The 12,906-nt window shown below is 38.3% G+C and overlaps 1 protein-coding gene across 7 annotated transcripts in view; it reads right to left on the minus strand.

Moving 5' to 3' along the window:
- The window catches only part of FMN1 (formin 1), a 425,066-nt gene that overhangs the window by 301,012 nt on the left and 111,148 nt on the right, over positions 1-12,906 (minus strand). For 5 of the 7 annotated variants that reach the window (XM_078448448.2, XM_078448449.2, XM_078448450.2 and 2 more), the window contains one exon: positions 11,433-11,611. The exons of the other annotated variants lie outside the window; for them this stretch is intronic. In XM_078448448.2, coding sequence (XP_078304574.2) covers positions 11,433-11,611 — 179 coding nt within the window. The remainder of the gene's footprint in view (positions 1-11,432; positions 11,612-12,906) is intronic. 7 annotated transcript variants of the gene reach the window in all.

Genomic DNA, 12,906 nt, shown 5'->3' on the forward strand with positions numbered 1-12,906 from the left:
ATTTGCCGAGGACAGAAGGGAAACAAAGGTTATGAGCCCTGATTTGATCAGTGATGATTGCTTTAAGTTAATACTCATAATTTAGTCATTTTAAGAGACAAATATGGAAACAAGTGTGAATGCATTAAAATTACAAAGGAAAAAGTAAGGTAGGCGTTGTCACAGCTACGATCCTATTTTTTCAAACACAGTTAAAGGGAGGGCAAAGAGAAGAGGGGCAAGAGTTATGGCTTTGAAATGGGACGTGTTTAGGTTCAATACGAAAATTACTTATCACATACTAGCTGTGTCACTGAGGCAAGTTCCTTAACATCTCTGAACCAGTATCTACATTTATAGAATTGGAAAAATACTTAACTCATAGGACTGTACTAAGAACTGAATGTGCTAATATTCCTAACCCCGTGCTTGCTTCATCACCAAAGACATTCGATAAGTAGTGGCTGTCATTGTAGAGTATGGTTAGTTGCAGGGATCAGTGGGTGAAAGAATCACATTCCCAGAGTTATGACATATACTCACTATTGCCTCCTTTTTGTACATCATTTTAATTTGGCATTTAAACCAAAGTATATACAGCATGACTGTCACTTTCAATGCTTTAAAAAGTATCATGAAATATTCTGAAAGAATGTTTTAACAGCTCCCAGAATCAAGGTCTTTTACTTTCTGTAGATGGAGAGGGAAGTTTATGATATATGTTATACACAGGACATTTATGGAGTAGCTGCAGTCCTTAATGCAATTTAGAAATAATGGTAATAATAAATCAAGATGGCTTAATTAAAGCCTATAAAAATCAAAAGGCAAGAGAAAAACAACTAGGCCATACACACTGGAACCTCACGTTAACATAGGAGTCCCCTGAGCATTCTATAGGCAAAGGCTACTACTTCCTTTAAAACTCGAAATGGGTCATAGGGGATTGTCGTTTTAACCACAAATGTCCATGTGTATCCTGGAGAGAGAAGAAAAATGCTTTTCTGAAATACACACATGAAACATAAATGATACATGTAGAATCCGGAGAGCAGGCTTTAAAGAGACCATGTGAAGCTCGCAGGACTCAGTCCAGTGAGTACGCATAGAGCTGTAGTTTCTTTTTTTTCTTTTAAATTTTTTTAACGTTTTTTTATTTTTGAGACGGGGAGAGACAGAGCATGAACAGGGGAGGGTCAGAGAGAGGGAGACACAGAATCTGAAACAGGCTCCAGGCTCTGAGCTGTCAGCACAGAGCCCGACATGGGGCTCGAACCTACGGACCACGAGATCATGACCTGAGCCGAAGTCGGCTACTTAACCGACAGCCACCCAGGCGCCCCTAGAGCTGTAGTTTCAAGACAGAAAAGGGAGGCTGAAAAAGTGGAATTCATTCAAAGGAGGCAAAAAAGCAATTGCCTGAATTTTAGGGAAACCAAATAAAATACTTCCGCTGCAATGTTTCCAATTCATTTAAATACAATTCCTAGACAAATTTCTCAGTATTTTTATAAAACTCAGTTCTATTCCATGTTCTCCCAGGCTTTAAAAGTCCATACATTCTCAAGAGTCCAAATTTTATATGCACAACTATTTAGTACATGTTGGAATAGACAAAGAGGAAATAAGGACAATAAAGTAAGGATCAAGATCAAAGAGAAGTGAGTGTCACAGTTCCACTAGCCATTAAGAGTTCAATGAGGAAGCCAAGTTCTTTTAGTTTTATGAAGCAATCTGAGATGCTATGAGATTTGTCATTATGTTACAGTGGATATAGAGGACAGCTGGATGTCAGGGAAGTGTGGAAAATTGCGTAAGAACTGAACTTGATGATCGGCATAAACGGGGATTTCTATTTAAATATGATAATTGATTCATGAATTTGCCATGCAAACAATTCTGGTTTGATGCTTCTCAATTGGTTACTAAGTTTTCACTGGGGACTAATGTCTCTAAGAGTTAAAATTCTGCTAAATATAATTAAGACTGATGGAAATAAAAGCAACTCTATGTAAAAAAGTAGAAAATGTGTAAGAAAGATAGAAGGAATGGAAATACATGTTTTGTTGAAGGTAAAAGAAAGTAATTTTGTCCTAAATGAGACTGGTTGTTTGGAGAGAAATGGCTTGGGACAAAATTTGAAGGCCAAGGAAAGTTGTAGAAGGTTCCTGAAGGGAACTCTTTGGAAAGGAATTTCATGTGTGGTCAGGACGGACTAAGTTGAAATGGATTCTGTTTTTCTCTGTTCAAAAGACAAAGTTTTCTTGGACCATTGATCTGCTCTTGATAAGAAAATGTAAACAAAGGGTTGTTGTTGTTGTTGTTGTTGTTGTTTTTGTCTGCTGAGAAAACCAAAGCTTCTGTTTTGTCTTTATCAAGCCTTTGATTACTTAGTCAAAACTTCTCAATGTTAAAGGAGCTAAGTTTTGCTAACAACTATATAACCCTACATATTTGCCTTTAGGATCTCTCATTGCCACTCTGGTTAAACAAATGATTTAAAGTTTTAAGATTAGTAATGATCTGTAATCTATTTAGGATGTGCCTTATAACTTTCTAAGGTTTTAACAAATTTCCCAGGATTTAAATTGTAAATGAATTTTTGACCAATTAGGCCTTCTTTGGTATGTGAAGTTACTCTGGAAACACTGTCAAACAAATAATGGTAAACCTTAGTATATTGTCTGGGTAAATGCTATAACTGCTCAAATATAAATGCAATTCCTGAAGTTTTAATGTTTTGGTAATAAGGTCATCACTTGATACTCTGATTATCAAGGTGTTAGGTGTCACAGAGATGATGAAATTTCCTGTATCAATTGCATCAGAATGAACTCTCATCAGATTGTTAACCATGTCCATTTCTGAGATTTCTGTCATTTATAATTATTCAGATGCTCATACTAAATGTGTTTCATCTTCAAGATTTGTAAAAAGGACTTCCATGACAGATACAGGTATTCAATACCTTTAAGATCAATACTAAGATGGGTAAGAATTGCCAGAACTAAAAAGCTGCTTTCAAACTGAACAAGAATTAGGAACATGGGACTAAATGAACTGAAGGACACGGTTATAATTTTGCCACTTTTGTTTTAAAGTGTTGCTGGTTCTCTAAACGCTTGCTCATCTATGACATACAGGAATGTGACGAAGTATTCATTTGTGAACAAACTGGAGTATTTAACATTTCTCTCTACCTGAACCCTCTAAAATTAAAAAACTCTCAGTGAGTGTTCTTTCTTTTAAGGCAATCATAATCACTTATGTGAGTTCAATAAGAATCTTCTTCTTGTAACAGGATACCATTGGAAATACTGGTTATTTTACCAAGGCTTTGACTGGAATGTCATATTTGAGAGTCATGCATAGACTCAGATCTGACCATATAGCTCTAAGGAACTAAGGCTGACTTTATGAAACATGGAGCCATAAAGCCCCTTGGAAATGTTGGCCTGATACCTTGCTTACAGAGGTCCCAGCAGCCTTACCAGATGAGTAAAGAGTATCACTTCCTGGCAGGTGCAGGAACCTCATGATATGTTGGGGACCTCATGGAAAGGAATTTGCCCAAATCTTCATGTATTGCAGTCACGTCTGATGGCAAGTACTTGGCATGGCTTCTGGCCTGGAGAAGCTACTAAAAGCCTGAATCTAGATTCCTTATAAAGCGTTCCAGCAAAGCAAATTGTAAAAGATCTATATGATCAGTCGCTATTCTTGCTGACCTTATGTAAATAATTAGGCCAAGTTTATTAAAACTGGACTTGTTTTACAAACAAATTAGTCTTGATTTGGCTATCTCTGGTAATGAGGGTTTTAAGAGAAAAAAACGATGTCTCAATAATGTACCTTTATAGATGTTAAATTCTAGTTCTGATTGTCTTTAAATGTTTGCCTAAACTAGACAATGTGAGGTAAACTTTGGAAAATGTGTCACAATATTTCACGTATAGACAAACTTCTGTGCTTGTTTTTCTGTGGGGATAATAAAAAAACTTCATGGGCATATAATTAAACAACTAAAAAATGGGATGGATTCACCCCAACAATTGTCTATGAAAATTATTTTCTCACTGCAGACCTATCAATAGATAAAGACTATAGTGCCTTATTAAATTATTCACTTAAGACCGGGTTAATTCATAAATCTCTGTGCAAACCATATCCTCCCTAAACCTGATAGGACAGTTCCTAGAAACCCACCCCATATAAACCCAAAAGACCTGGTTTATTTAAAGGATTGAAAGTCTAACACAGCAGGGGATTTAACTCCAAAATGGAAGGGCCCCTACTGGGTCATATTAAGTACTCCCCCGGGAATAAAGTTAGGGAGCACACTTCATGGGCTCCTGTATCTAAAATACAGGGCTCCTGTGCCTCCTTCATAGAAAACCAATGGGCAAACTAATCTTCCTTCTTACTCCTGTAAACGTGTGGAAGACCTCATACTTCTCTTATGATGGTTGTACCTTTCTTTTTCATTCTCCTTTCCCCAATTTCTACTGTTCCTTCTTACAAAGGGCCATTCAAAAGGATCACCACAGACATTTGAATCACAAACCAAAAAAAAAAAAAAAAAAAAAAGAACAAACGCACAAACCCAAAAACATCTGATTCCTGCTGCCTGTTTCCACTCCATCTGAAGAGGCTTTAAGCCAGACATCTAAAAATCTTATCACGGGCAGACACTGGGTTTGTAATTTGCTCAGACTATTAACCTATATTTTTCTTGTTTCTATAAAAGAAATGCCTTATTAACTACCTGATTGTTCACTAAACAAAACAGTCTATATAATGGTTAAACACCACATGTTATACAGTTAAGGCCTTACATGACTCTCAAAATAACGTCATATTCTATTACTAAATACTGAATAACTCAAATGCATACAAAATAGGACGGCATTAGATGTTTTAACTGCTGCACAAGGTGGAAACTTATACTCTCATAAAAACAAAATGCTATGTATACATTCCAGATGACCACGCAAATATTTCTGGATTTCTAACTGACATGAATACTCCAATTGGTGCTTCAAACAGTCTCTCTCTCTTTCCTTTAATGATTGGTTAAACTCTTGGACTGGAGCATTTCTGTCAACTACCAAAGTACTTTTATTGCGGTTTCTTTCTTGTCATACCAATTACATTTTGCTGTTTTCTCCCATGTGTCTCTGCCTAGGGCCAAGACTCCATCACTACAATAACTTCAAGCCAACAGATAATCCTTGCTACTCAAGAAGGTTCATACACGTCCACCTTGGATTCAGCTGCTTCTGCCTTTTGTAACTTCTCTATATGTTCCCCAAATGATCAATATTGGCCATAGATAGGGACATCCCTGTGCCCCTACTCAGCCCGAAGAAGCTACAGAAGATGAGACCTTCCACCTTCAGCAACCTTAAAGATTTAGTGATCAAAATTACTCAGGGGGGATATGATGTGGGAACCCATAATGCAAGCTGAGGGTCAAGCACAAGCTAGCATAGCACCCCCACCACACACACACACACACACACACACACACACACACACACACACACGGTGGGATGCGTGTGATATTCCTCAGGTACTCCTGGCTGCCCAAGAACAAAGGAAAGGGGAAAACAAAGAGTTAACTGATAGAGATCATAGTGAGTCTCCATCAGTTTACAAATATCTTAGAAATTACAAGAAAAAGACAATTTTGTCAAGAGCCTAATCTCCAGAAACCTATACACTCAGTTTCCTAGAGCCCTTAGTGTCACCCTCCCCTCAATAGTGATGTGGGGAACAAAGGCAAGAAGGAAATGGTAGGTAAAATTAAATTTCCTTGTAAACTATAGCCCATTGACAAATACTTGAGGCAAATACAGAGTAGAACATTTCTCCAGGAACCCCCTACCATCCTAAAGTGAATGCCTTACTAGAGGAAAACCACCTTAGCTTGACAATAGCAAGGCCTCAGGTATTTTAGGAGCCCTCTTTAGCATATCAAAGTCCCTCTTGAGGCCTCCCTTTTGTCTTTACCTCCCCCAATTCCTTAGTATATGACTAGTCACTCTTTACAACCCCAGGGCAGCTCTTCCTGCCCGTGGGTCCTGTCCCCATGCTTTAATAAAATCACCTTTTTGCACCAAAGATGTGTTTAAGAATTATTTCTTGGCCATCAGCTCTCAACCCCGCCATCACCCCAAAACTTCATCAGTGAACATTCCTCTCAAATGGAATCTTTGAGAAACTTCACTCACTGTAAGAAGTTAGACCCCATTTACTCTCTAGTCTGTCCATAATCAGTTGCCTTTGACACATCTGGTTCAAGGTATACCAAAAACTGAGGAACATGGCTGATGATAGCTCCTAGTTTGGTGGTATATAAGATACTGCCCTTTAAGGCTACCTTTGTAATGTTCATACTCTAAATGGGCACTCTGGGATGACCAAAGTTTTATCATATACAGATGCAATTCACCAGAGCAATTCACACATTTGGTGCATTTGGATGCTGCCCCAAAATTGATACCTAGGGTTGCTTGATCCAGTAAACAAAACATAGGACAACCAGTTAAATTTGAATTTCAGACAAAAAAACAAACATTTTTTCACTAGAAGTATGTCCTATACAATATTAAGCTATCTCATGACCCAAAAGTAGAGCTGACTGCGTGTTGAGTTTAGTCTTTCAGGAGTTTCGCAGACCAACCAGAATGGTCCACAGAATTTGTATAAGCGGGACTAGAAGATAATCACCCAACAGAACCTCTCTGAACAGCAGTCTGGTTGACATTCAGCCAAGTGACACTAAGACAGCAGCACTGGATGTTTTAACATTGAAATACATACTGGTTGGTAAATAGATGGTACCCTGAGCTTGCCTAGTGTCTACTCTACGCCAGCCTCACTCCCCTCCTGCCATTCCCCAAAGGAACCTCTGTATTTTCCCACAGTTCAGTAACTAAAAGATGAACACGGCATGGGACAATAAGGATGGGCCTGGAGGGCATTAGGCTAAATGAGATAAGACCAGAAAGACAAATACCTTATGTTCTTACTTATATGCAGAACAAAAACAAAACAAAAAACAAAAAAACAAAAAACCAAACTCACAGAAACAGAGAACAGATTGCCAGAGGCAGGGAATGGATAAAGGTGGTCACAACGTACAGACTCCCAGTTAAAAGATTAATCAATTCTGAGTATGTAATGTACAGCATCATGACTAGAGTTAACAACACTGTATTGCATATTTGAAAGCTGCAAAGAGAATAGATCTTAAAGTTTTCATCGCATGAAAAAAAAATGTGTTGGGGCACCTGGGTGGCTCAGTCAGTTAAGCGTCCGAGTTTGGTTCGAGTCATGATCTCACAGTTCGTGAGTTTGAGCCCCACATCGGGCTCTGTGCTGACAACTCAGAGCCTGGAGCTTGCTTCCAATTCTCTGTCTCCCTCTCTCTCTGCCCCTCTTCCACTCACACTCTGTCTCTCTCTGTCTCTCAGAAGTGAATAAATGTTAAAATTTTTTTTTAATTTAAAATAAAAAAATGTGCAACTGTGCGAGGTGATGTTAATGAAACTTGTTACAGTAATAATTTCATAATATATACTTCTTTTTTTTTAATTTTTTTTAACGTTTATTTATTTTTGAGACAGACAGAGACAGAGCATGAACAGGGGAGGGGCCGAGAGAGAGGGAGACACAGAATCTGAAACAGGCTCCAGGCTCTGAGCTGTCAGCACAGAGCCCGACGCGGGGCTCGAACTCACGGACCATGAAATCATGACCTGAGCCAAAGTCGGCCGCTTAACCGACTGAGCCACCCAGGCGCCCCTATACTTCTATCAAATCATTATGTTTTACACCTGAAACTTATACAATATTATATGTCAAGATACATCAATAAAACTCAGGGAGAAGGGAAGGATAGTACTGGAGACACAGAAAGTCCTATGAGCCTTCAAATAGAGTTAGGAGACTACAAATTTTGGTCTTGCAACGTGAGTTGTGACATGGTTCCACCTATTAGGACAAAGATTTCTCATTGAGCATATTAAGATCTATTTGTTTTCTTTAAATAATTCTCATTTGGGGCGCCCGGGTGGCTCAGTTGGTTGAGCATCTGACTCCGGCTCAGGTCATGATAATGCGGTCTGTGAGTTCGAGCTCCGCGTCGGGCTCTGTGCTGACAACTTAGAACCTGGAGCCTGCTTCTGATTCTGTGTCTCCCTCTCTCTCTGCTCCTCCCTCGCTCATTCTCTGTCTCTCTCTCTCTCTGTCACAAAAATAAATAAACATATGAATGAATAAATAAATAAATAAATACATAAATCCCGTTTACCACATATTGGTATTGCTTGGGTTGACTTACGCTCCTATAACAGAATCAGGAAATTTAATATTATAGCTAAAAGACTCTTTGTTTCATCTGTTCCTACTCTTCTCCATTCTGTCAAAACACAGTTGATTAAGAAACTGAAGGTAAGCAAGTGCCCACAATCCCATAGCTGGTGAGTGGTTGAGCTGAGAGTGGAAATGAAGGAGATCTCCATCTCTTGGGCTAGAGCAGAGATTGGCAAATTGCAAATCTGACCCACCGCCTGTTTTTGGATGACTCATAAGCTAAGAGTGATCTTTTTATTTTTAAATGGTGGGGGGAAAAATCAAAAGATGAATGTTTCTTGACATGTGAACATTATCTGAATTTCAAATTTCAGCATCTATAAACATTTATTGGAGCACAAACTCATTCATATTCTCTATGGCTGTTTTGTCATAAGAATTGAGTAGTTACAACAGAGACTATATGGTCCCCAAAGCCTAAAATAATATTTCCTCTCTGGCTCTACACAATAACAACAACAACAAAATTAATTCATGGCTGCATAAGAGAACTTAAGGAATTTAATTGTAGCTCCAGCCCTAATGCCAGTGGCCATTCTGATTTCTGGGTGTCAAATTCCCACCAATTAAATGTTTTAGCTATCACCTCTGCATACTAATGAGAAGCAGCCTACCTATAGAAAAAGGCTGAGGAAAGCAACTTCCTGATGCTAATTCTGCAAATCAGTTCCAGAACTGAAAACAGAGTAGTCCCGTCTAACATTTAAAACTGATCCAAGTATCACACAGCAATACATGCCTCCCTGACCTTACTGTTGAAAGCCTCCCAGAGGAAAGACCTCCTTGCAAGCGGGTGTGGTGATCAAAACTTTTACTGAGTAGAACCCTTTCAAATGGAAATCTTACTTACAATATCAACATTAAAAAATAATAATGATAAAATAAACAAAACATAGGAGTTAAATTGTACTGTCTGAAGAGGGTAGAGGGCTTGGAGGTGAGGAGCCTTAGGGCCCAAGGTGTAAAAACCACTGATGTGGAAAACAATCTAAAGAAAGCAGACCAATTTTTAAAAATTATAATTAATGGAAAACTAAGGAACATGAATATTTATATATTTTATCATATGTTTATGTAATTATTTATATACCAATATAATTTTATATCATATATGATATATATATTTATAAATGCATAAATATTATAAATATGTAAATATATAAGCCATTAAAGGCTGGTTTAGGAAAAAGACCTTTTTTAGGCAGTGATATGAATCACAAGCCTAAATTTACTTGTATTTACAAATAATAATCCCAAGTTTATCTTAAAGAAATGGTCCTTAATATTGGTGGGAGGAGAAGAGGTATAGGAAAAATTATATGTTGGGTAGTGCCATCTATTTCCAAATTGTGGACTATTCTACAATTGAAAACAACGTCAACATCAAATAATAGAGAAATGATTTTTAAAAAAATTTCAGATTTAGAATATATTGGTAGAATATTAGAATGTAGAACATTCATTTAAAATACATCTAGAAACGATATGTAACAATATGGATGAGCAATGTAAAAGTAATTAATAGAGAAAAAAAGGAAAGAAAAAAAGGAGGAAACATATAAAATCTATGCTTGTAGGTTAAAAAAATCTCTCATTTAAAAAAAGTCATATTTTTCTCTGAAAAATACAAAGAAAATTTATCAGATTTTAACAGTTGGTATCCTTGCCTGCTGAAATTATGGGTTATTTCTTTTCTTTCAATTTTAGTACATAGTTCAAATTTTCGAAAAGGATTGTGTATGATTTTCATAATTGAAATAAGTAAAATTAAATAAACCAGAAATACATAGTTTGGCCAATGTGTTTAAAAAAACGGATAAACATTTTTTTAAAAAACACAGATGTTTCAAAATCCATTTCAGGGGCACCTGCCTGGCTTGGTCAGAGGAGTGTGTGACTCTTGGTCTCAGGGTTGTGAGTTCAAGCCCCACGCTGGGTGTAGAGATTACTTAAATAAATAAAAGCTCTGAAACACACACACACACACACACACACACACACACACACACACACACACAAATCCATTGCAACACCTTTAGACCCCAAGCTTCTGGTAGCAGCAAATGCAATTTAGAGTAATCTGACCAATAGATGTCACTGTTACACTGCTTTCATTGACCACATCTCAAGATGCACAACCTAACTTTGGAAGGTAGGGAGACAAAACCAAAAACATTACAAATTTCCATCTCATCTCACAAAAGGCTGTAGATTTTTCATCTTTCAACTTCATTCCAAACCTCCTTTTCCAATAACTGGGATGTCAAATGCTTTTCTAAAGTGGCATCCAGTGACTATGCGACTATAATTATGAAAAGCACAAGGTTCGCTGGGTTTTTTTTTCTGGGCCTGAACATAATGAACTGGAAGGTATCAAAAGGAATCAAGGACACGAGCTTGCCAATGGGCATTAAAGTTAATGGGAAAAAAGGGAAGAGGAAGAGGAAGAGGAAGAAAGGAAGAGGGAGGGGAAGAAAGGAAGAAAGGGAGAAAAAAGAAGGAAAGAAAGAAAGAAAAGCCCTTCTTGGATTCCTAATGTTCACCCCATCTCTGAAAAGAAACTGAAAGGTAGAGAAATGTGGTGACAATCATGACAGTCTGGTCACTCTATCAGGCCATCTACAACGTGGAAGGAGCTAAAACCCAGCCTACTGCTTTGTTCACCTGTTAACGGAGCACCTGGAGAGAAAGAAAGGTTTAGAATGTGTCAGGAAGACAGGCTATTGGCATTGCTCTGGAGATTTCAGAGCCTATCAGTTGGCTAACACATGTTCTCAACTTTTTAGAAAAATGATATTAACAGGTGGCAAGCAGCAAACAGGTACTCCCACAACAAGGCAAAGCTGATATGAGGAGAGCACTCTGAAAACATTCAGGTAGACACTAAACACAGTCACTTTCTGGTGCACAAATTTCAGACACTGAGGTATATCTGTTTTCTGCCATGGACTGATTTTTAGATAATGACCTCCCCACAAAATGCAGCTTCAGCAGTTTTACAAACACAATTTCCATTAAACACATTTCAGTTGACCGCAAAGTATCACAGCTCAAGCACAAAGATTTCTACTTACATGGAGATCCAAGTACAGTTCGCTTTTGTTTGGCTTCTCCCTTTCCTCGTGGAGCAGAAATGGACAGGCTGGTCCTGCTCTATAGCCCAGGAACCATGCACTTCCATCCCTGTTGGGAAGGTCTCTACTTGCTGTCTGCTCACTGAAACAGTCCCGGGGGAAGCCCTCGGAGGAGATGCCTAGACAAAACCAGAGAAGACCATCAGTGACACAGTAGCAAGAAAAACACCAAGCGAGCCATATCTGGGGTCTCGTATATGGGCCATTTCATACTACCTCCTACATTCCTTTCTAGGGTGTGTTTTTAGAGTTTGCTTTCTTCCAAAAGTGCCTGTCTCGATTACTCTTTCTGGATCACCACTAACAAAGAGTTTAAAACATTTGCCCTCATATGCAATTTAAAAAGAGAAGTCTATTGGCTATTCTCTATGGTCACTATCCTTGCTTACCAATCCAGGCCATACAGATCATTCTCTTTCAGAACAGAGTTGGAGGATGAGAGGGAGGGACAGAAGTCGGATGGCCTGAGCTGTTGGTTTAACTACTAAAAGGTGTTATCTGAGCCAAGTCACTAGTCACTAGTGTGGGTATTCTTATGGAACAGGAACTGCCCCATGTTCGCCTTTATTTCTGGGGACAGAAATATCGTGTGTGATGCATATTGGCACTTGGTCACTTATTGAATGAGTGACACTGCATGAGTGAACTATTTGGGACTCACTTTCCTCAGCTCCGGAATGAGGGTATTAAGCTTGTTTTTACTTAAACTACGTTAGGATGGTAATAGTCAAGGACGTGCCAGGTACTGTTTTCAGTTCTGTTCTTTAACTTTTAAAGTAACGCTATAGATAGGTAGAATTTGTGCTCGCATTTTAGACAGGGAAACTGAAGCACAAAAGAGGGTAAGCAGTTTGCTCAAGATCATAAGGTCAATAAATGGTAAAGCCAGGCATTGAACCCAGGCAGTTAAACACTAGAAGTCAGGCTCATAATAATTAGATTATATAGCTACTGCCTGGCATTCTTGAAATGGCAATACATGTTGTACAACAAAAGGACTTCAGGGTCAAATGGTGTGAGAAAAGCTGCATGCTGTATCCCTTGGAGCCACAGTTCATGTTACCATATTAAAGACCTTTAAACACCCTTTAGTAAAAGAGTTTAGCTCTGTGTGATGGTGTTTTCCAAACTCATTTGACCACAGAATCCGCTTAAAGGATACCTGTTAAGCATGTTGGAAGTCTCTAGTACTCCACTGAAACATAATTTGGAAAACACTAGATTAGATCACCTCTAAAGTCTCACGCAGCTCTCAAGTTCCTAGGCCTCTCTTAATTCCTAGTGAACAACCTTGGCAAAATATTAAGCAACTAGGCAGAAGGGTTTAGGCTCAGTGCACTAGGCAACAGAGATCACTACTGGGTATATGATGGGGTATATTACACATAATTCTTGTAATAGTGTCTCTTTGATA

Source organism: Panthera onca, chromosome B3 (genome assembly GCF_046562875.1).
Source record: "Panthera onca isolate mPanOnc1 chromosome B3, mPanOnc1 haplotype 2, whole genome shotgun sequence".
Taxonomy (NCBI): Eukaryota; Metazoa; Chordata; class Mammalia; order Carnivora; family Felidae; genus Panthera; species Panthera onca.